This window comes from Prionailurus bengalensis, chromosome X (genome assembly GCF_016509475.1).
Source record: "Prionailurus bengalensis isolate Pbe53 chromosome X, Fcat_Pben_1.1_paternal_pri, whole genome shotgun sequence".
Taxonomy (NCBI): Eukaryota; Metazoa; Chordata; class Mammalia; order Carnivora; family Felidae; genus Prionailurus; species Prionailurus bengalensis.
The window spans coordinates 16,261,959-16,282,265 of record NC_057361.1 but is presented as its reverse complement, the minus strand read 5'-3'; the positions used below and the strand labels follow the sequence as shown (position 1 = coordinate 16,282,265).

Below are 20,307 nucleotides of genomic sequence, written 5' to 3'. Positions count from 1 at the left end.
TTAAGAGTCTGAGTCTCATGGTCACGGTGAGAATGTTGTTGCCTGGGATATCCAGGGTTATTCATTGCAGCCTGGGACACTAATGACATATGGCAGGTCACCCAGCGCTAAACTTTGCCTTTTCTGTTGTAGCAGTTGTAGCATTACAGATAGGTATCATACACTAAAATGCACACAGTTTAAGTGTACCATCAGGTGATTTTTGACTAGTGTGTACATTGCCTTCACCCAGACTCCCCTCATTAGCATAAGAGTTCTCTAACATTCAGGGCCCTGGCAGGCAGAGGTAGGAGTTCCTGAGATGCCCGGTGGGTTCCTGACTAGAGGCCTGGTGCAAGCTCAAGACATTACTGATTTGAAAGCAAGGTTTAAAGATGATGGGGGGATCAGGGGCTAGTTCTAGACTGTAGTAGTAGCCATTGTGGTGGTGGCGAGGGTGATAATAATGATGATACTGATGAACATGAATGTAATTTGAGAGCTTAATATGTCCTAAGCATTTGTATTTACATTCTCATTTAAGGGCCACATCTAAACCGATGATGATGATGATGGTGATGATACCATTAGCTTATATTTATTAGGCACTTAATACGTGCTAAGAGCTTTACATATGTTCTAGTTCAAACTTCACATTACTCTATAACATAGGTACTATGTTCCCTAGTCAACAGATGAGAAAACTAAGGCTTAGGAGCCTCCTCAGTAGTTGCACTGTCAGTGTGGGCTGAGGAAGGAGTTGAGTGAGCCCAGGCTGAGCCCATCTTCCTGGTTCCCAATAAGAATAGCTCCAATTTTCTGGACTTCCATGATTCTTTCCTTTAGGTGGCCTTCCTTTTCTCTCAGTACTGACTTGGTGCCTGTCAGCTTGCAAGTTAACCAGACTGGCCTCAAGTCCATGCTTTGCTACATAGCAGCTATGACTTGGGACAGATTTCATAACTCTGAGTGTCAGTTTCCTCATCTGTAAAATAGGGGGGTACCTTCCATCTCCTAGGATTCTTGTGAGCTTGTTGTGAACATTTGGAGAGTGTAATGCCTGGCAGGAGGTAGGAACTCAATAAATGGTACCTTTAAAAAAAGAGTCTGGCCCGTGAATATGTGTATAGTTCCTGAAACTGGGCACTGTGACACATTTTCACTGGGTTCTGGGAAGCTTATTTGAGTTGCTGGAATGGGTATTCCTGGGACAGCTGATTATGGTATATGAATATAATTGGGAAATTTACTGTTGAAGTGGTGAAGAACATCATCATATACAGCCTTAATAATTAATGTCTGTGAAATGTCATCTATGTATTTTTTTAGATTTTATTTATTTATTTTGAGAGAGAGAGCACGTGAGTGGGGTAGGGGCAGAGAGAGAGGGAGAGAGAGAATCCCAAAGGCTCCGCACTGTCAGTGCAGAGCCGGATGCGGGGCTCGAACTCACAAACCATGAAATCATGACCTGAGCTGAAGTCGAATGCTTACCTGACTGAGCCACCCAGGTGCCCCCTACATATTCTTTTCTCAATAAGAAGCTACTTATGCTGCTAAAGACAGAATCTCATTTCTTTTGATTTACCAGAAGGGGCATATGTCTACATGTGTAGATACAAATGATGATTGGTAATTGATACTCTTAGCAGAAGATGAGAAATCATATCTATATCTATCTATCTGTGTGTGTGTGTGTGTATACGTGTGTATATATACCCATTCTAGTATAATTTTTATGGGAAAAGAAAGCTTGCCCTGGTTTTAGCCTAGTGTTGTTGCATGCACTCTATCTAATTGCCCCACTAAGGAAAGGTAGCAGGATTGGTTTTCAGAAGACCTCAGTAGTGGAAGAGGAAGAGCACCAAACAGGAACAGTCTGGCTAGAATGGTTCACAAGGAATAGCTCAGTTTGTTGAACTCCTACTATGTGGTGAGCACAGTTAAGCAGTGCCTGTGATCTTCCATTTAATCCTCCTTGTGAGTAAGATAGGGATTGCTGTTCTCTCCACTGTATAGAAGACAGGACTGAGAGCACTTGCTATAGTACTTCACCCTTTTGCCTTCTTCCAGTAACCCTCTGCAGAGAATTTTGAGGCATTTTGGTGATGATTATGTGCCAGGTTCCATGGTGAGGAGGAGAGTCATTCTTATTGTTCGACCTTAATGTCAAACTGCTATGCTCTTCGCGATTGTTTGGACTTCACCCAGTTCTGCACTTTAAAAAAACAAACAAACAAACAAACAAACAAACAAAAAACAAAACTTGTCATTCTCTCTGTTGTGCAATTTTTGTTTAGGAAAATCATTTAGGGATCGTTTGAGTCAGTAATATTCTTATCACATCTGAATGTTCTGGAAACTATAATTCAGTTAGCTATTTTAAAGGAAGCCTTTAAGAATATATTTTATAAAAACATAAGAACAGCATAGATTTGTGTATATTCTTATGTAGTTCCATATTTCCCCACTTCTTTATTTTCAAGGATTCTTTAGTGTCTGTATATATTTTTTAAAATTTATTTTGATGCCTGGATATCTGTACCTTCATCCTAGTACATCAGTGGCTGTTGAACATAAAAGCTAGCTCTAGCCCTGCCTCATTCAAAAGTATAAATTATGACATCATCCTTGAAAAAAAGACATGTTGAAAGTAGTGAATTAAGTGGTAATAATGACTTTTTCTTACCATTGAAAATAGAATTTAGGGGCACCTGGCTGGCTTAGTCGGTAGAACGTGCGAGTCTTGATCTAGGGGTTGTGATTTCAAGCTCCACATGGGTGTAGAAATTAGTTAAAAATAAAATCTTTAAAAAAATAGAATTTAAACCAGTTCAGAAGATTATAGCATTTGAGAAATCGATTGGATCAGTGGTTCTCAAAGTGTGGTTCTCAGACCAGTAGCATCAGCATCACCTGGGAACTTGTTAGAAATGGAGATTCCCAGGCCCTGCCAGCCCTACTAAATCAGAAGCTCTGAGGGTGGGTCCCAGCAATTTGTTTTTCACAGGCCTTCCAGGGGATTCTTCTCATGTGTGTTAAAGTTTGAGAATCACTGGATTAGTGTTTGCCCCCAAAATTCTCAGATGAGTTATTAAGCTTTTGGGAGAAATGGTATCTTTCCAAGACACAAATTGCACTTGAAGCTGCCCAGTTCTGCTATTATCAGAGACAGAAAGTGGAATTGGTGACCACTGAAGGGTTTCTGTAATCCTCGATTCCCCTGAAGTTTCTGCCTAGGCATTTGTTTCTAAAATAAATACTAGAAATTCATGTGATAGCCAAAGAAATGGAACTCAGTAGCCAAAAGCGATTAAAAGCAATTTCTATCTTTACTGGAGATTTGGAAAGTGTTAGAGGATTGAATTTAACCTGCAACTCTTTGCCTATTCCTCTGGCTCCCAGTGTTATACATACCATACCTTCCAGGAGTCTCTTGAAACCCTTCCTGTGTTTACCTCCTAGGCAGAACATATACACAAAGGCAGCCCTAACTTGGCTTCTGACTCCCATGTCCACCTCTTACTTCTTCTCCCTTTTTTTCCTTCATGTAGGTTTGCTCCCCTTGCTAAAGTCACTTAATCAAAGCTGGTTCACTTCTTGCAGTCCTGAAGCCCTTTTACCTACATCCGCCATCTGTATAACAAAATCCCAAGAACTGATCCACCGCATCTGATGGGCAGATGGAGGAAGCCAAGAGGATAAAGACAGTTCTTTTGCTGGTGGATGAAAGGGAACAAATCTCTCCCTCTCCCTCTCCCTCTCCCTCTCCCTCACCCTCACCCTCTCCCTCTCCCTCTCCCTCTCCCTCTCCCTCCCCTCCCCCTCCCCCTCCCCCCAAGTAGAGGGTTGAATTGGGCCTCTGAGAGCTCTTCTACTTGTAATTCCTTCATTTGGGATCTCAAAAGTACCGATCAGGCATTATTAAATTTACTTTTGGGGGAATTTTTGTGCATTGTACACTGGTATGATTAAGCCCTGATTTTAACAGTGTTAGGGTTGATTTATTATTCTCAGAGTGTCTTTAATGGATATGAATTTCATTTTGAAGAAAAATCAGGTTGCCAAACAAGAATCTTCTTTACCTGTTGGTACTGTTGGCTTTCATCATAATCCACTGCAGAAAGCAGTTATCTCGAAGTATGGGTGGATGCTGACAAGGTCTACTGAGAATTGAGATTTAGTTCCACATTAAACGAAATTTAATTTGAAAATTTAGTGACCCTCTGGCATTGTAATTATTTTTGAGATTTTAATTGAAAAATATGAGTCAGGAATATGTGATACTTTCTGAACAAAAACACTACCCTCATGCAAAGATGAAAAAGGTTCTAGATTCTGTCCAATGATTTTCAATGTAGACTGGTAGGATTGAAGTTCAATGAAATTTCAGGCTTTATTATTTTCTAGAGCATTTTTGCATATACCATTACCCCTTCCTGGAATTTTCACCTTCCTGCCCTTCATTGATTTGAATCTGATCCTACCTTTCCTCCCCAAGGAGAGCAGCACAGTCTAGGAAAATTCACAGTGGATTAAGGGTCAGAGAAATAATGAGAATCCTCCTACTTAATATGACAGTGGGTGGGTCTCTTGACTTAATTTTGAGTCTCCATATCTTTAATCTCCAAATATAACCCCCCTAAAAATAATAGCCACTAACATTTCATGAGCATTTAGCATAATGGAAAGTTTTTCACATATATCATTTCATATAATTATAACTATTTACCATAGCACATTTATCATTTATTCACATTTTTTCATCTCCTCCCCCTTTAAACAAACAGTAGCAGACATGGGGCCCCTGAGTGGTTCAGTTGGTCAGAGTGGCGTCTGACTCTTGATTTCAACTCTGGTCATGGTCCCAGGGTCCTAGGATCAAACCCCGTGTTGGGCTCCATGCTGAGAGTGGAGCCTGCTTAGGATTCTCCCTCTCTCCCCCTGTGCCCCTCTCCCCTGCTTGTGCTCACTTGCTTGATTGCTCTCTCTAAAAAAATTAAATGAATACATTTTTAAAAGTTAAAAATATTTAAACAAGGGTGCCTGGGTGGCTCAGTTGGTTAGGCATCTGACTTTGGCTTAGGTCATGATCTCCTGGTTTGTGGATTCGAGCCGTGTGTCAGGCTCTGTGCTGACAGCTCAGAGCCTGGAGCCTGCTTCAGATTCTGTGTCTCCCTCTCTCTCTGTCCCTCTCCCACTCGTACTCTGTCTCTCCCTCTGTCTCAAAAATAAATAAACATTAAAAATATATATTTAAACAGAAAGCAGACTTATTTCTCTTTCTTTAAACTTGGAAACAATCATTTTTCTCCCCATTTTATACAATATAAGAAAGATCTTGAGATTGTGTGGCAGATATATATATATATATATATATATATATATATATATATATATATGATTTTTACATGCTCAAATGAGCCACATGCATTCTTGTTCTATGAAAAATGTTTTGTTGGAACCAGATATATCATTTAGATACTTGAGAGGAAAAAGTAAAACCAGTAAGTTGGGACACTTGAAGGCCACAGATGAGATTAACTAGGCCATGGATTTTAACGTTTAATTTTTTTTTTGAGAGAGACAGCATGAGCTGGGGAGGGGACAGAGAGAGAGGAAGTCACAGATTCTGAAGCAGGCTTCAGGCTCTGAGCTGTCAGCACAGAGCCCGACGCGGGGCTCGAAGTCATGAACCACAAGATCATGACCTGAGCCGAAGTCGGATGCTTACCCAACTGAGCCACCTAGGCACCCCACTAGGCCATAGATTTTAAATCTTGTGGAGCCCTCTACAAGGTGGTTTTATATTTTGTTTTCTTTTTCTTTCTTCAGAGTTTAATTATTGCAACATAATTCACATAACAGTTACCATTTTGGAGTGTAAACTGTGCGTTTTGGTACATTTACAACGTTGTACAACCATTATTACTGTTTAATACCAGAACATTTTCAGCACCCCTAAAAGAAATCCTGCACCCATTAACAGTCCATCAACTCCTTAATTCCTTTTTTATGACTGAATAGTATTCCTTTATATGGAGATACCATGTTTTATTTATCCAGTCAATAGTTGATGTGCATTTAGGTTGTTTCCACTTTGTGGCTGTTATGAATAATGCTGCTGTGAACATTCATGTACAGGTTCCACTCCTCTTTTACACCTACCAGCACTTTATTGAAGGGTATGCTCCCTGGGAACTGACAATGAGGGGAAAGGTATGTGAGCCTGGGAAGGAAGGAGAGGAAATAAAAGTTGCTGCATCATCAAGCTGACCACCACCTTGCAACCTAACACAGCTAGTGGTGCTTGGACCCACAGGCCATGTCCAGGGAGCTTATGAATCCCAGTGACTCAGAGCAGTTCACTGGTCGGAAGAAGGGCAACCAATTCATCTGTTTTCACCTTCCTGTCTCAGTCAGAGTGCATGCTACAGGGCCTTAATCCCTTTGTCCTCTGGGTCATGTTTCTTGGCCTCTGTGGGAAGTCTCTGTAGGACTTGCCTAGTCGATATCAAGATGTTTATGTTACTCCTTTTGAGCTGGTGCCATGCATGGGGGCTCCTCTGTTGGGGGCAGTGGCAGGAGCAGCTTCCAGGGCATGGTGAGTGAGGCAACTACATGAACCATCCCTGGAACAATTATGGCTGAGAAATGTAACAAGTGGCCAAGGTCCAGGGTTGGTGAGGCCATGAGACTGAGCATTCTAGGGTGGTGCATAATCTGGGTCCTGTATGCTGAGGGATCAGAAAGTGTTGCTTGTTTGCTGTTGGTTGGTCGGTGGACTGGTTTTCTGGTTATATTGCTGTGTAACAAACTACACTAAGACTGAGCAGTTTGTATTGTTGCCTTCTTTCTCAGGGTTCTGTGTATTGCCTGGGCTTGGCTGGGAGGTTTTCATTTTCTCTCTCCTTCACTTGAGATATTTACTGAGGGACACCTGGAGGGCCAAGGTGACACACTCAGAGGCTGGCAGTTGGCGGTAGCTATTGGCTCTGTTGATTGGAGCACTTCCCTGAGACCTGCTGTTTGATTTAGCCTTCTCAGAGCATGGTGATGTGTTCCAAGAGGGTGAGACCCCAGAACTGGCATTCCATATCCCTTTTAAGTATGGGAAACTGAGTCTTCTAAAGTTATATGAGTGGGTCAGGTCATACAGAAGCCACAGGAGTGATGTCCTTGTCCTGATGCTGTCAGAGGATCATAGGAAATAAGGAAATGTGTGTCTTAATATCCCCTCCAGGCCTGGCACATAGTAGGTGCTTGTGAACTCACTATTTATTGAGTGCTTAATGTGTACAGAATATTATACTAGGCCATCAGGGCTACAGGAAGAAATGGAACTTGGGCCTTTCCCTTAAGCTTATCAGGGGGCGCCTGGGTGGCTCACTTGGTTAAGCGTCCAACACTTGATTGTGGCTCAGGTCATGATTTCACAGATTGTGAGTTCAAACCCCATGTCGGGCTGTGTGCTGGTAGTGCTGATAGCCTGCTCGGGATTCTCTCTCTGTCCCTCTGTCTCTTCTTTCTCACAATAAAATAAACTTTAAAAATCTTTTTAAAAAGAAGCTTATATTGGGGTGCCTTGCTGGTTTAGTTGGTAGAACATGTGACTCTTGATCTCAGTTATGAGTTCAAGCCCCACATTAGGTGTAGAGATTACTTAAAATCTAAACAAACAAAAAAACAAAACAAAAAACCCCAGAAGCCTATATATCCTAATAGATGGATTGAAAAGGGGGACAATGAGAGAGGGCCTGTGGAGGGTGGAGCTTCTTGTGCTTGAGAACCACAAATGAAAGAGAGAGGGACCCAAATTTGGATTAAAGAGGGAAAATGGCTGAGAGAGGAACAGCACTGATGGAATTTAGAGGGAAGATTCATTTTAGAGGCAAGAGGCGTAGTAGGAAAAGCTGCTTTCCTTTATTTACCTTTGTACTCCTTGCCTAATTCCAGCAGGATAACAGGTACAAAGATGCTTAAAAATGTTAGTTGTTTTTATAGACATTACTGATGGAAGGTTGAAATGATCTACAAATGGGGAGGTTTTGGTCAGTGGGACATAATATTCATGGTCTGTTCATTCAGTAAGTATTTGAGTACCATGTGTAAGGCACTGGGGATTCAGAGGTAAGACAAGAGCTTAGAGGGCAAGGGGTAAATGAACAGGCCTAGACTGTAGCATGTGGGGCAGTAACAACTGTGGCAAAGGGAAATGCTGTGTTGGGAGGGGGGTGATGCAGACAAGTGATGGATCATCTCTCTGCATTCCTTCCTTCCCACTTCGAGTCCCACATTCTGCTGGGTTCTGCACATCCACAGAGGAGCTACAGGCAGGGCCTTGCCCTGTAGATCAGCATAGTCTAGAACAGCAATTCTCAAGATGTGGGCCCTGGACCAGTAGCCTTACCTGGGAACTTGTTAGAAAGGCAGATTCTCTGGCTCACCCCAGGACCACTCCATCACAAGCTCTGAGGGTGTCATCCCTCAGTCAGAGTTCATAAGCCCTCCAACTGGTTCTGATGCATACCTCAGTGGGAGACATAGTGGGCTAGGATAATTCTCAGTCCTCCTGCTGCATGTTAGAATCATATGTAAGCTTTTAAAGCACCACTACCCTGGCTACACCTGAGATAGTAGGTCAGCTTCTGGGAGGGAGATGCATGCATCTGTCATTTTTAAAAGCTCTATGGGGAACCTGGTTGGGTCATTCATTTGAGGGCCCAACTCTTGATTTTGGCTCAGGTCGTGATCCCAGGGTCATGGGATTGAGCCCCATATCAGGTTTCTCACAGAGTATGGAGCCTGCTTAAGATTTTCTCTCTCCTTCTGCCCCTTCTCTTGCTTGTGTGCACTCTCTCTCTCTCAAATTAAATAAGTAAGCAAGTAATTAAGTGAAAGCTATCAAGGTGATTCCACTGCATAGCCATAGTTGAGAACCACTGGTCTTCATGTACTTAGATGAGTCACCACAGAGGTGAATGCATCCATGCCTGCCAGTCTACAGAGGGGAGAGCCCCCCACAGGAGGGGGCTGGCTGGCATTGGACTTCCCATTTGATAAGCTCTTCATTCCTGGTTCCCTTTCTTTTTTCTGGACACTGACTCAGTTGCACTGATATGAGTATGATTGGGAAGGTTTCTTTAAAATTCATTTATTCTTTTAAAAGTTTATTTTTATTTATTTTGAGAGAGAGAGAGCATGTGCACAAGTGGGGGAGGGAAGAGAGAATCCCAAGCAGGCTCTGCACTGTCAGCACAGAGCCCAATGCAGGGCTCGAATCCATAAAATGTGAGATCATGACCTGTGCTAAAATCAAGAGTTGGACACTTAACTGACTGAGCCAACCAGAGGACCCTAAAATTCATTTAATGCAATTAATTTTTGAAAGTCGAACACAGCTGGCTTCCCCTGAAAACGTTGTATTTTGATAATGGTTATTACCAGTACCATGAATAATTGATAACAGTTCATTAATATTCTAGTGAGAGAGTGCTCAGGCTAATAAAATTCATTCATTTTAAAATTAGTTTTTAAAAATGTGTTGCTGCAGGGGCACCTGGGTGGCTCAGTCGGTTAAGCGTTCGTCTTTGGCTCAGGTCATGATCTCACGGTTCGTGGGTTCAAGCCCCACGTCAGGCTCTGTGATGATAGCTTAGAGCCTGGAGCCTGCTTCGGATTCTGTGTCTCCCTCTCTGTCTGCCTGTCCCCTGCTCACACTCTTTCTCCCTGTCTCTTAAATATAAATAAACATTAAAAAAATTTAATAAAAAAATGTGTTGCTGCAGCCCAAGGATAATGGGAAATTACTCCAAGCAAGAGCACATCAGTGAAGCATGAAATTTTATGCTATTCTGTTAACATGAAATAGTTGTTTAGCTGCTCAGTATCCCCATTTCATTCGCACTTCCATAGGGATGAATTGCCCAGGAAAAGGCCTCCATTTTAATGGTGCACATTACCTGAACACTCTTTTCCTGGGAAGCATTACTGCATCAGGAATGGGGCAGGTGTGGCTCTGACATGGGCACTCCTTGTCCTTTTCCTAGGTGGGGCACCTCGAGTAAGGTGTCCTCTGCTCCTCTTTGTCTTGGGTTTCCTTAAGGCCTTCACTCTTGGGCCAGATTCTTTTAAATTAAACTTTCTGTTTTGAAGTCACTGTAGATTCACATGCAGTATAAGCGATACTACAAAGAGATCCCAGGTACCCTTTACCCACTTTCCCCCAATGGCACTAACTTGCAACACTGCAGTATACTATCCCGACAAGGGCAGTAACACTGGTACAGTTAAGAATAGAGGACATTTCCATTACCACAAGGATCCTTCATGCTGCCCTTTTGTAGCCACCTACTTCCTCCCTTCTGCCCCTCTTCCCTACCCCCTGGCAAGTTCTATTCTCCATCTGTTCTCATGGGGTTCAGAGATAAAATTGGGTCTCTGGTTTAATAAAAGAGAGACAAGAATATGCATATAGTACAAGGTACAACGGACAAAGGATGATTGATTCAGTAAGAAAACTATAAACACTTTAAGGTTTCAGGCCATACAGGAAGAAGGCTACTTTTAGGAACCAAATTCAGCATTAACCTATAAGTATACCATGACTTTAGAGGAGGTCTCTTGGTATTGTTAATGTTCGTGTATTAATTGCCTTTGCTGTGTTAATCATGATCTGCCTTGATTCCTCTGACTGTGTTGCACTAATGGTAATAACTGGTTAAGTCCATGGCCCCTAACAAAAAGGGGCTGTGTGGTTCATGCTCTACCCCAGGATAAGCCTGGAGCCTCTCAGCTGGGGCTCCTGCAGGGTCATGGAAAGTTACAAGATAGAAGATGGAGATATGAGTTAATTATTTGGCTTCTCTTCACATGAATGTTCTAGAAATGATTGCTTGACAGTTCTTGTAATCAGGAGAGGCTGATGCTGTGTGGAGAAATGAGACCCTAACCCAGTCTCAATTATTCAGCAAAACTCAACCCTGATAGAACTCTGAGATCTCCCTTATCCATGTGTCCCAGAGTAGCTAAGTGTTAAGGGAGAGAATCACAGGAGGGAGCTGCCAGACTTCTCTTTTAAGTGCTGTCCAGTATGATAGCTACTAGCCTCATGTGGCTAGTGAGTACCTGAAATGTGGCCAGTGTGCTGAGAAACTAAACTTTTAACTGCATTTAATTTTTTTAAGTTTATTTAAGTAATTTCTACACCCACCATGGGGCTTAAACTCACAACCTCAAAATCAAGAGTCACATGCTCTTCTGACTCAGCCAGGAGCCCCTAATTGCATTTAATTTTGATTGTTTTATTTATGTAAAATTTTTTTTAATGTTAATTGATTTTTTGAGAGAGAGACAGAGACAGAGTGCAAGGGTGGGGAGGGGCGGAGAGAGAGGGAGACACAGAATCCAAAGCAGGCTCCAGGCTCTGAGCTGTCAGCACAGAGCCCAACGCGAGGGCTCAAACTCACAAACTGTGAGATCATGACCTGAGCTGAAGTCAGACATTTAACTGACTGAGCCACCCAGGCGCCCCTAACTTTGATTATTTTAAAGTGAAGTAGTCATATGTGGCTTGTGGCTGCCGTGTGACTGTACAGAGACTCTAGTTTACCCATTTTGGACTGTTTGAGTCACTTCACCCTCCTCAGGCCAAAGGAGAATTGCTTTTCATAGTTGTCTCCAGGATTCTCTGGCTACTCCCTTTACCCACCCAGCATCAGCCTCTCTAAAACATTTCCAAACCGTTAGTTTGAAGAGGAAGCAAATAATTAGTCTGCTTGAGCAGTGGCCAGATCTGCACCCAGCCGGTCAGTGCTTGGCTCACAGCAGTGCTTACTTGATACTTCTCTGATGAGTTAGATTTATACCTCTCTCCACATTTGCAGGCTTAGTCCTGGGACAAGGATGAGATTTTTTTTCCCCTGTGTGTGATACAGGGTCACAGCTTTCGTTCATGGGCATGGAGATCAAGTTGTTACATTTCTTCCTTAGCAGTAAAGCAGTAATTAAGAGTGTGAGTCCTGGAGTCAGATTCTTCGGTTGGGATCTGGCTTCTCCACTTTCTGATGGTGTGACTTCAGACATGTTAATTAACCTCTTTGTGCCTCCGTTTCTGAACCTATGAGGGTTGAAATAGATTACTCCGTCATAGGGTGATTGAGCCAAGTAAATCCAAGAAGTGCATAGGAACTGCGTCACCTCCTACTATGAAGCACATGATGATGACTATGAGCATAATGAAGATTTTCTGGAAAGGAAATGATTTGTAGCTGTGACTCTTACAAGTGGCCACAAGGGGGAAGCCTAAAATCATGCATATCCCAGGAACAGAGTGACTTCTGTTTGTAAAGCCTCCGGGTAATGTGGCCAGTTCCAAATGTGCTTGGCCATTTTAAACCTTCAGGTTTTTTTCTTCTTTTTGAAGAACATTTTCAGTGTTTCTTTGGCTGTACCTCAGATAGAGGGCAGGCCCATAAACATCTGAAAGGTGGCATGGGCAATAGAGTAAAGTTAGGTCCCTCTAGGATGGACAGGTTGATATAGGTGCTGACAGAAACAAGCATCTGTTCAGGGGTCCTAAGCTTCTCTTTGTAACTTTTCACACAGAAAAATTCTTATTAATTAAACTCTTGAGGGAGATATTAGAGCCTGAAAGTGCCAGAGAAAAGAGAAACCTGGTTTTGTTTCCCTTTCACTGACTACATGCCTACCTTTGAGCATTGTATGTACACCTCAGGGGCACTATTGGGGGACAGTGCCCTGAGCTGAGGTGACCCAGAAATACGTAAGCCACCCTTGCCTCCATAGCCTCTCCCTCCTCCCAGGGAGACTGAGTCAGAGGAGAACTCTGCAGCCAGGAAGAATGAAATGAGGGTTCTGCCAACTGTGTGGGAGCACAGAGCATCATGGGGTCTGGGGAACTGTGGGATCTTGAAGGTGGGTGGGGTTTTAATAGGTACAAGGAGGATGTGAGAGAAAGAGTGTTTTGAGCTAGAAGGTCTGTGGAAGAAAGGGCCAGTGCTGAGGTCAAGTTGGGAAGAGAGTTTGAGATCAGACTGTGGGGAGCCAGCAATGATGATCTAAGAAACTGGACCTTCAAATTCTTTTTAGATTAGTGTCCTCAATTTATTTTATTTTTATTTTTTATTTATCGTCAAGTTAGCTAACATACAGTGTAGTCTTGGCTTCAGGAGTAGATTCCCATGATTCATCACTTACATGCAACACCTAGTGCTCATCCCAATAAGCACTCAATGCCCTCAATGTCCTCAATGCCCATAACCCATTTCCCCAACCCCCCACTCCCATCAACCCTCAGTTTGTTCTCTGTAGGGCCTTCAAATTCTTGATGATGATCATGTTGTTGGTAGCATCATAATTATTAAGAGTTGACTAAATAAAAACATGGGGCACCTGGGTGGCTCAGTTGATGGAGTGCCTGACTTCGGCTCAGGTCATGTCCTCACGGTTCAGGTTCAGGCCCTGCATCAGGCTCTGTGCTGACAGCTCAGAGCCTGGAGCCTGCTTTGGATTCTGTGTCTCCTTCTCTCTCTACCCCTCCCCTGGTTATGCTCTGTCTCTCAAAAATAAATACAACATTTCGGGGCGCCTGGGTGGCGCAGTTGGTTGAGCGTCCGACTTCAGCCAGGTCACAATCTCGCGGTCCGTGAGTTCGAGCCCCGCGTCGGGCTCTGGTCTGATGGCTCAGAGCCTGGAGCCTGTTTCCGATTCTGTGTCTCCCTCTCTCTGCCCCTCCCCCGTTCATGCTCTGTCTCTCTCTGTCCCAAAAATAAATAAACGTTGAAAAAAAATTAAAAAAAAATAAATACAACATTAAAAAAAAAGTTGACTAAAAACAAACATGGGTAATGGTACTTATAGTCCAGGTTGATTTTCTAGCATTTCAGTCTTGAGCTTCAGTATGCCTGATACATAATCCAGGTTGCAAAATCAGATGCTCATGGGAAGTTGTGACAATCTGGTGTTTATCACATCCATCCCTGTCTGTATTCTTCCTACCTACACTGAGTCCAAGTCTCCAGGTCTTTCCCCTGGACAGTCACAGGAACCTCTCCAAAAGGGGTGCAGTAACTGTGGCAGCAAGGCACACAATAAAGTCAGCATGTGATATTACGAGAAAGGAGGTTCTAGACACCATGAAAGTGAATCTGGTTGTACTAACACAGAAGCTGATTTCTCTAAGATGTTGTGCCTGAACATTATATAAGTAATGCTCCTGAATGATTGATCGTGACTGAGTGCAGTAAATTATTTCTAATCCTAAAATGACCATAAAGATCATTTGGTCTTTGATTCAAAAAGCTCTTTATGATCCTGTAGAAGATGGGTAGAGATGCAGAGCTCCTAGGTTGTTTCCTGGACATTTTGTGTCAGGGGGTGTGGAGGGGGGCTGTCATCTATTCCATTTTATTTGTTGTAGGTATTTAAATGACAAACAGGAGCACATTATATTTCTTTTTTCTGATTCTAAAATACTAAGATTGAGGGCACCTGGATGGCTCGCTCAGTTAAGCATGTGACTTCAGCTCAGGTCAAGATCTCGCAGTTCAAGAATTTGAGCCCTGCATCAGGCTCTGTGCTGACAGCTCAGAGCTTGGAGCCTGCTTCAGATTCTGTGTCTCCCTGTCTCTCTCTGCTCCTCCTCCACTCATATTCATTCATTCATTCATTCATTCATTCATTCATTCTCTCTCTTTCTCTCTTTCTCTCTCACATACACACACACATACACACACACATAAATAAGTGTTTTAAAAAATGTAAAAAAAATAAAATACTAAGATTGACATTGGAGCATATTTAACAGAACCCAAAGTCAAAATTCAATGTTATATTTCTCAGTGCTTACTCAAGGAGCTTGTACATGTCCCTCAGCAGTTGGCTCCCTTCAGAAAATAGAATGTTCACTATCTGTGTAATAGTTGTGTCCACTTTTGTGCTTCTCATCTCCCCAGGAGCCAGGCTCATGGAGGCCTTGTGTGCTTTTCTGCACACTGCCAGACCTCCTTGGCACTTAACAGCACTTTCTTACTCCCTCCAGGGCCAGTCCTGGGGACAGAGGACTAGGGAAAGGGCGTGGTTCTCCAGGATTGGTATTGGGGCCACTATAGCAGTTTGGTGGGTGAGTGTGAAGCTGTGACTGTCACCCCTCAGCTCTCAGGGCCTGGCCGTGTGTGTCTGTGTGTGTGTGTGTGTGTGTGTGTGTGTGTGTGTGTGTGGTGGGGAATGGTGGATTGGGCCCCCATGTGATGGTGATGGTGATGGATGATGTATGTGTATGGCCAGACCCAGGGTGTGGGACCAGTGGCCCCTTACCCTCACCAGATAGGGAAAGAGGGAAAAATAATTTCATCATGTTATATTTTTTATAGGCATGGATGGATTTTTAAGATCTGATGAGAGACAAAGACTAGCTAAAGAAAGACGAGAAGAGAGAGAAAAATGTCTTGGTAAGTTGTGCCCTTTGGCTATTTATGTACAAAGGCATAAAGATGTGGTGGTGTGTTTTCTGAAGATCCTTAGGAATTTATGACTGAATGGGAAGAGAGCTAGGACAATTGCTAGATGAACATGAAGAACTGGGGGGTAAATCTATACTTATGTAGCAAACATTGAACTTCTGCTGTGTTCTAGATACTCTGCTAGAGACTGTGGATAAGATGGTAAAGAATGAGAAACAATCACTGACCCCGCCCCCTCAGGCATCCATTATGTGCCCTCACTTATGCTCTCTCTAGGGCATCTAGAAAGGCCATCATCAGAACTGAGAAAATAAGCAGTTAAGACATTTTCTGTGTTAGAATGGGAACCCATTTGAGAAAAGCTGTCTTACCTCTTGCAAGCTATAGACAGAAGGGTATGATGTATTCCCCACAGGGTACTGGGAGGTAGGTAAATAGTGGTTTCCCCACTGAATTGAGACAAATGAGCTTTCAAATTCCTGATTGCCTCCTGGTGGTTGGTTTACACATTGCATCTCCCAGGGAACCCTTCCCTGACACAGCCAGGTAGATAGTTTTAGGAAATGTCTTGAGAGAGGAGTGTCTTGAGTTTATACCCCCTTGCCTAGGTCAATGTCTTAATTATGAGAAATGCATAGTTAACATGTTTTTTAGTGTATGTACCCTTAGAACTCATTTCTCAACCTAGTGTATGGCTTGCCCATTGTGGCAAGTCTCACTTAATGATAGCAATAGTTGTAGCTTCCATGTGTAGGGCAGTTACTGTGCACTTTCCGTGCATTGCCTCATTTAATCTTCACAACATTGTGATTTTGCGGACATGATGGTCTCCACTTCACAGAAGAGGATTATGTGGTTAGCATGCTCAGGGTCACCCAGCTAGTGGCAGACATGCCAGAACCCTTCATCTCAGTCACTGTAGCCTAGAATCCCACTGGGCTCCTTTTTTGGTCTCAGTCTTGTATCTACATTTTGGTCTTAATCCAAACAGCATGGGGTGCTCTGGTAATGACACCTCTCTTCTGCTTTCCTTCCCCCAGCTGCCCGGGAGCAGCAAATCCTGGAGAAACAGAAAAGAGCTAAGCTCCAGTATGAAAAGCAAATCGAAGAACGATGGCGGAAACTGGAAGAGCAGCGGCAGCGGGAGGATCAGAAGAGGGCTGCTGTGGAAGAGAAGAGGAAGCAGAAACTCCGGGAGGAGGAGGTAAGGTCCAAGGACCTCCAAGCCTCTCAGTGGCTCACATGGGACTTGGTGCTCAAGGGCATCTGAGTGTCCTGCCTAGCTCTAGGGTACAGAAAACATCTCATACCATGTCTTCTCTCAGCAGCAAGACATGGTATAGTGAAAGCAACAATGGAATAAGAATGAAGAGACTTACTCATTCAACTCAGGTGTTAATTTGCTCTGTGACCTTGGACAAGCCAATTGGCCTGTCTGGATATTTGCTTATCTCTGAAGTGAGGGGTTGGATTTAGCAGTCTCCAAGGCCTCTTCCAGACCTAATGTTCTCTGAGTTTGAGACTCAGAAGGAATTATGGATAGGGACCTGCTAATATAGCCCTGGGGGTTGTGCTGTGAGCCTGTGCCTCTTGGATAGACATGAGGCTGGAGGAAGGGACCTGAAGGCAGAGGAGAGGGTGAGGGCAGAGGGTGATGGTCCTCATATTTCATAGCTGGAAAAGCAAATAGTTTTCCTTTAACTACAAAGATGCTAGTATATTTAAATTTTAATGTGGTTCCTTGCTTTAATCATCCTTTCTCTCCAGTTACCTTTTTAAAAAGAAATGGAATGTAATTACCTCTGCAGAGTCCTTTGTTACTAAACTTTGAAAATATATTTAGAAAGCATAGTTGGGGTATAGATTTTCTTAACAACTATATTTTAAGGATGTAATCATAGCCTTGTATCAGGTGATGATCATTTTTTATTCATAAGATCTAATGACTCATCATTTAGTATGAACAATATAGAAGCTTGTTAATCGCTAGCACTATAGGATTCAGAGACATTTGAATAAATTTGGTATCTTTTTAAATTGCTGAATGGTTTATCACTATATATCTTTGCCCCTTCCTCTTTTTTAAATTAAAAAAAAAACCATGAACATGTGCACATGAACACATACACACACAGTTAGACCCATCTTTGCCTATACACCCCTTATTTAAATGGCGATTTCTGGGGTGCCTGGATGGCTCTGTCATTTGAGCATCCAACTCTTGATTTTGGCTCAGGTCATGATCCCAGGGTTGTGGGACTGAGCCCTGCATCGGGCTCCACCCTGAGCGTGGAGCCTGCTTGGGATTCTCTCTATCCCTTTGCCCCTCTCCCCTGCCCACACACACTCTCTCTAAAATACAATATGATACCATACGATATGATACGATAACGATTTCTTTGTTCCTCTTAGCAAAGGGAAGTCATTGCAAGGATCTTAGCCCTACTTTGCCATTTCTGGCTGTGGCCTGATGGCTACATGGCTTCATCTGTTCCCTGTGCAAATCCCAGCTCCACTACTAGGAAGCTGGTAGCCGGGGGTGAGTCACATAGCTGCTCATAACCCTCTAACTTACTCTCCTCAGCCCAAAACAGAGGTGGTCACAAATGACTTTTTTTTATAATTTTTTTTAATGTTTGTTTTTGAGAAAGAGAGACCGAGCACAAGTGGGGAGGGGCAGAGAGAGGGGGAGACACAGAATCCGAAGCAGGCTCCACGCTCTGAGCTGTCAGCATAGAGCCTGATGTGGGGCTCGAACCCACGAGCCATGAGATCATGACCTGAGCTGAAGTCGGATGCCCAGCCACCTGAGCCACCCAGGCACCCCAAGGAAATGACATTTGTGAAAGTGCCCAGCAAAGCACCTTGTACAGAGTAATGTTCGGAAATGTTAGACTCCCTTCGGTGACTTCAGCTGAATCTTTAGCGATTGCACTTCCAGATAATTTTCTATTTGCTTTGTGTGTTTCCTTTCACCCCTAAGATGGGTGATGGTGGGGAGTGGAGGAGGATGCTGCCTGACCTTTGTCATGACACATACAAGCTGAGCTTGCTTCCGTCTTCTCCCCGGACACAGAAGGGCAAGGCTGAGAGCCTGGGCCTCCCGTGGTTGTGTAGCAACACAAGGAAACAGCAGCCGTCCTCTGCCACTGCTCCCACCCCCAGGGCCCCCAGAGTCCCAGGTGGAGCTTAGGGACTTTCCACATACAGGCCGGCCTGGTAACCACAGCAGCGTCAGCAGTCTGCTGGTACCGAGATCTGTTTGGCATTCTTGTGGGTGATCTTTGGAGAGGATGGATAGGTCTGCACTTCAGGAGCCCCTTTCCAGAGGAAACCCTGTGCATTTGCCTTCATGGTTTGATGGAGATCTTCAGCAGTGCTGCTGCCTGCTTGGCACATGGCTGTGGAGATTCTCCAATCTTTTCTTCTTCTTATCATGTTCTGTCTCTGTCAACCAGGGAAAAGTCTCTATAGGAATGGTTCATTCCATTGCAGCCCATTTTGCTTCTGTAGCTTATTAGTAAGTATTCAGGTTGCCCACCAAGTCCTACATCTCTGGGTCTGGTATTAGGAGCTTATAAAAGACCTGTTGACTCCACCCCTCCCTCCTAGCCCTGGTCTGGTTCCATGTCCATAGAGTTGCCATGATGTTACTTTTGGTAACTCCTCATGTCTGTGTGGGTGAGCCCCAGACTTGGCCAGGAGGCTTCCTATCTACTAGTACCAAAGTGGGCACCACAAACAGCCTGACTTCCTGGGGTTTTGAGGACTGGAAGGGCTGGAGGCTGGTCAGGCCTGTCCTGGGGAAGGGGGTGTCTAGTATCCACTTGAGATACTGAGCTTGAGCTCATTCCCTCACTGAAGGCTGCTTTCTCCTCAAATTGGGTTCTTCTAATCCTTACATGCCACACAGCTCCCAAGACTGAGGCTTCTGGAACAAACCCTTGTCACCTACTTGGGTTAAGACTAACAACACAATATACTCACCCATTCTCCACTTGGCGAAGTATGGTTTCCTGACTAGAGCCCCTGAGAAATGGGGTTTGGTGAAGCCAACTCCATGGTCCTCATGTTAAACAGATAACCAGGAAAGCCCTCTTTCAAAGAGTAGCTTCATTTCTGTGGGATTTTTTGACACATCACAACTTCTCATACTCTTACTGCTTGATACCTAGAAAAATCCACCAGGCTGACTGTAAAAACGAAAATTTCATTAAACTGAGAGCTAGCCACTCTCAGAGGGCATTGGCTGGCATGGGGCCATGGTGACTATATGGCCTTCTGGCCAGATGTAGACATCTGTTTGTAAAGAGAAAGACCTTCTGCAGAGCCCTACTGAGAACCTCTTGGGGGCTTGTCCCCACACTGTTCCCCAGAACACATGTAGTAAGGGCAGTGGAAAAGGCACAGCCAGCTCTCCACTCCTGCTAGAGATGGCTGTCTGGGTCATCGACACTGCCTGGGCAGTGTCCTGCTGGAGGCCTTTTACACTCCTCAGCCAACTCTGTGGCTCACCTTGGTCTTGGTTCTCCTCTGAGTTCATCCAGGCAGACCTAAGGCCAGAGTTAAAGGGGTCAAGGGTGAGGTCCCCTCATTCCTTCCTTCCACTAAGGCTTACCCAGTAGAGGACATTCTCAGGACAAGAATCTACCTTGCCCTTTCCCCATCCTCTGTTGATTATCCAGTGATACTCAGGAGAATGAGAATTTGGCAGGAATTTCAGTATGCAGTATGCAGCTATAATATTTATTAATAGTGTTATTCTGGTGTGATTGAACGTTCTCGCATGCTCTGTTATGCTCAGCCTTTCCTCTAACCAGTGGTTCTCACATTGAGGTCCCAGGAC

The 20,307-nt window shown here is 43.8% G+C and overlaps 1 protein-coding gene across 14 annotated transcripts in view; it reads left to right on the top strand.

The window, feature by feature from the left end:
* Nucleotides 1–20,307, top strand: part of MAP7D2 (MAP7 domain containing 2) — a 120,093-nt gene that overhangs the window by 37,469 nt on the left and 62,317 nt on the right. For all 14 annotated transcript variants that reach the window (XM_043571585.1, XM_043571574.1, XM_043571582.1 and 11 more), the window contains 2 exons: nucleotides 15,372–15,449; nucleotides 16,502–16,665. In XM_043571585.1, the coding sequence (XP_043427520.1) occupies nucleotides 15,372–15,449; nucleotides 16,502–16,665 (242 nt within the window). The remainder of the gene's footprint in view (nucleotides 1–15,371; nucleotides 15,450–16,501; nucleotides 16,666–20,307) is intronic.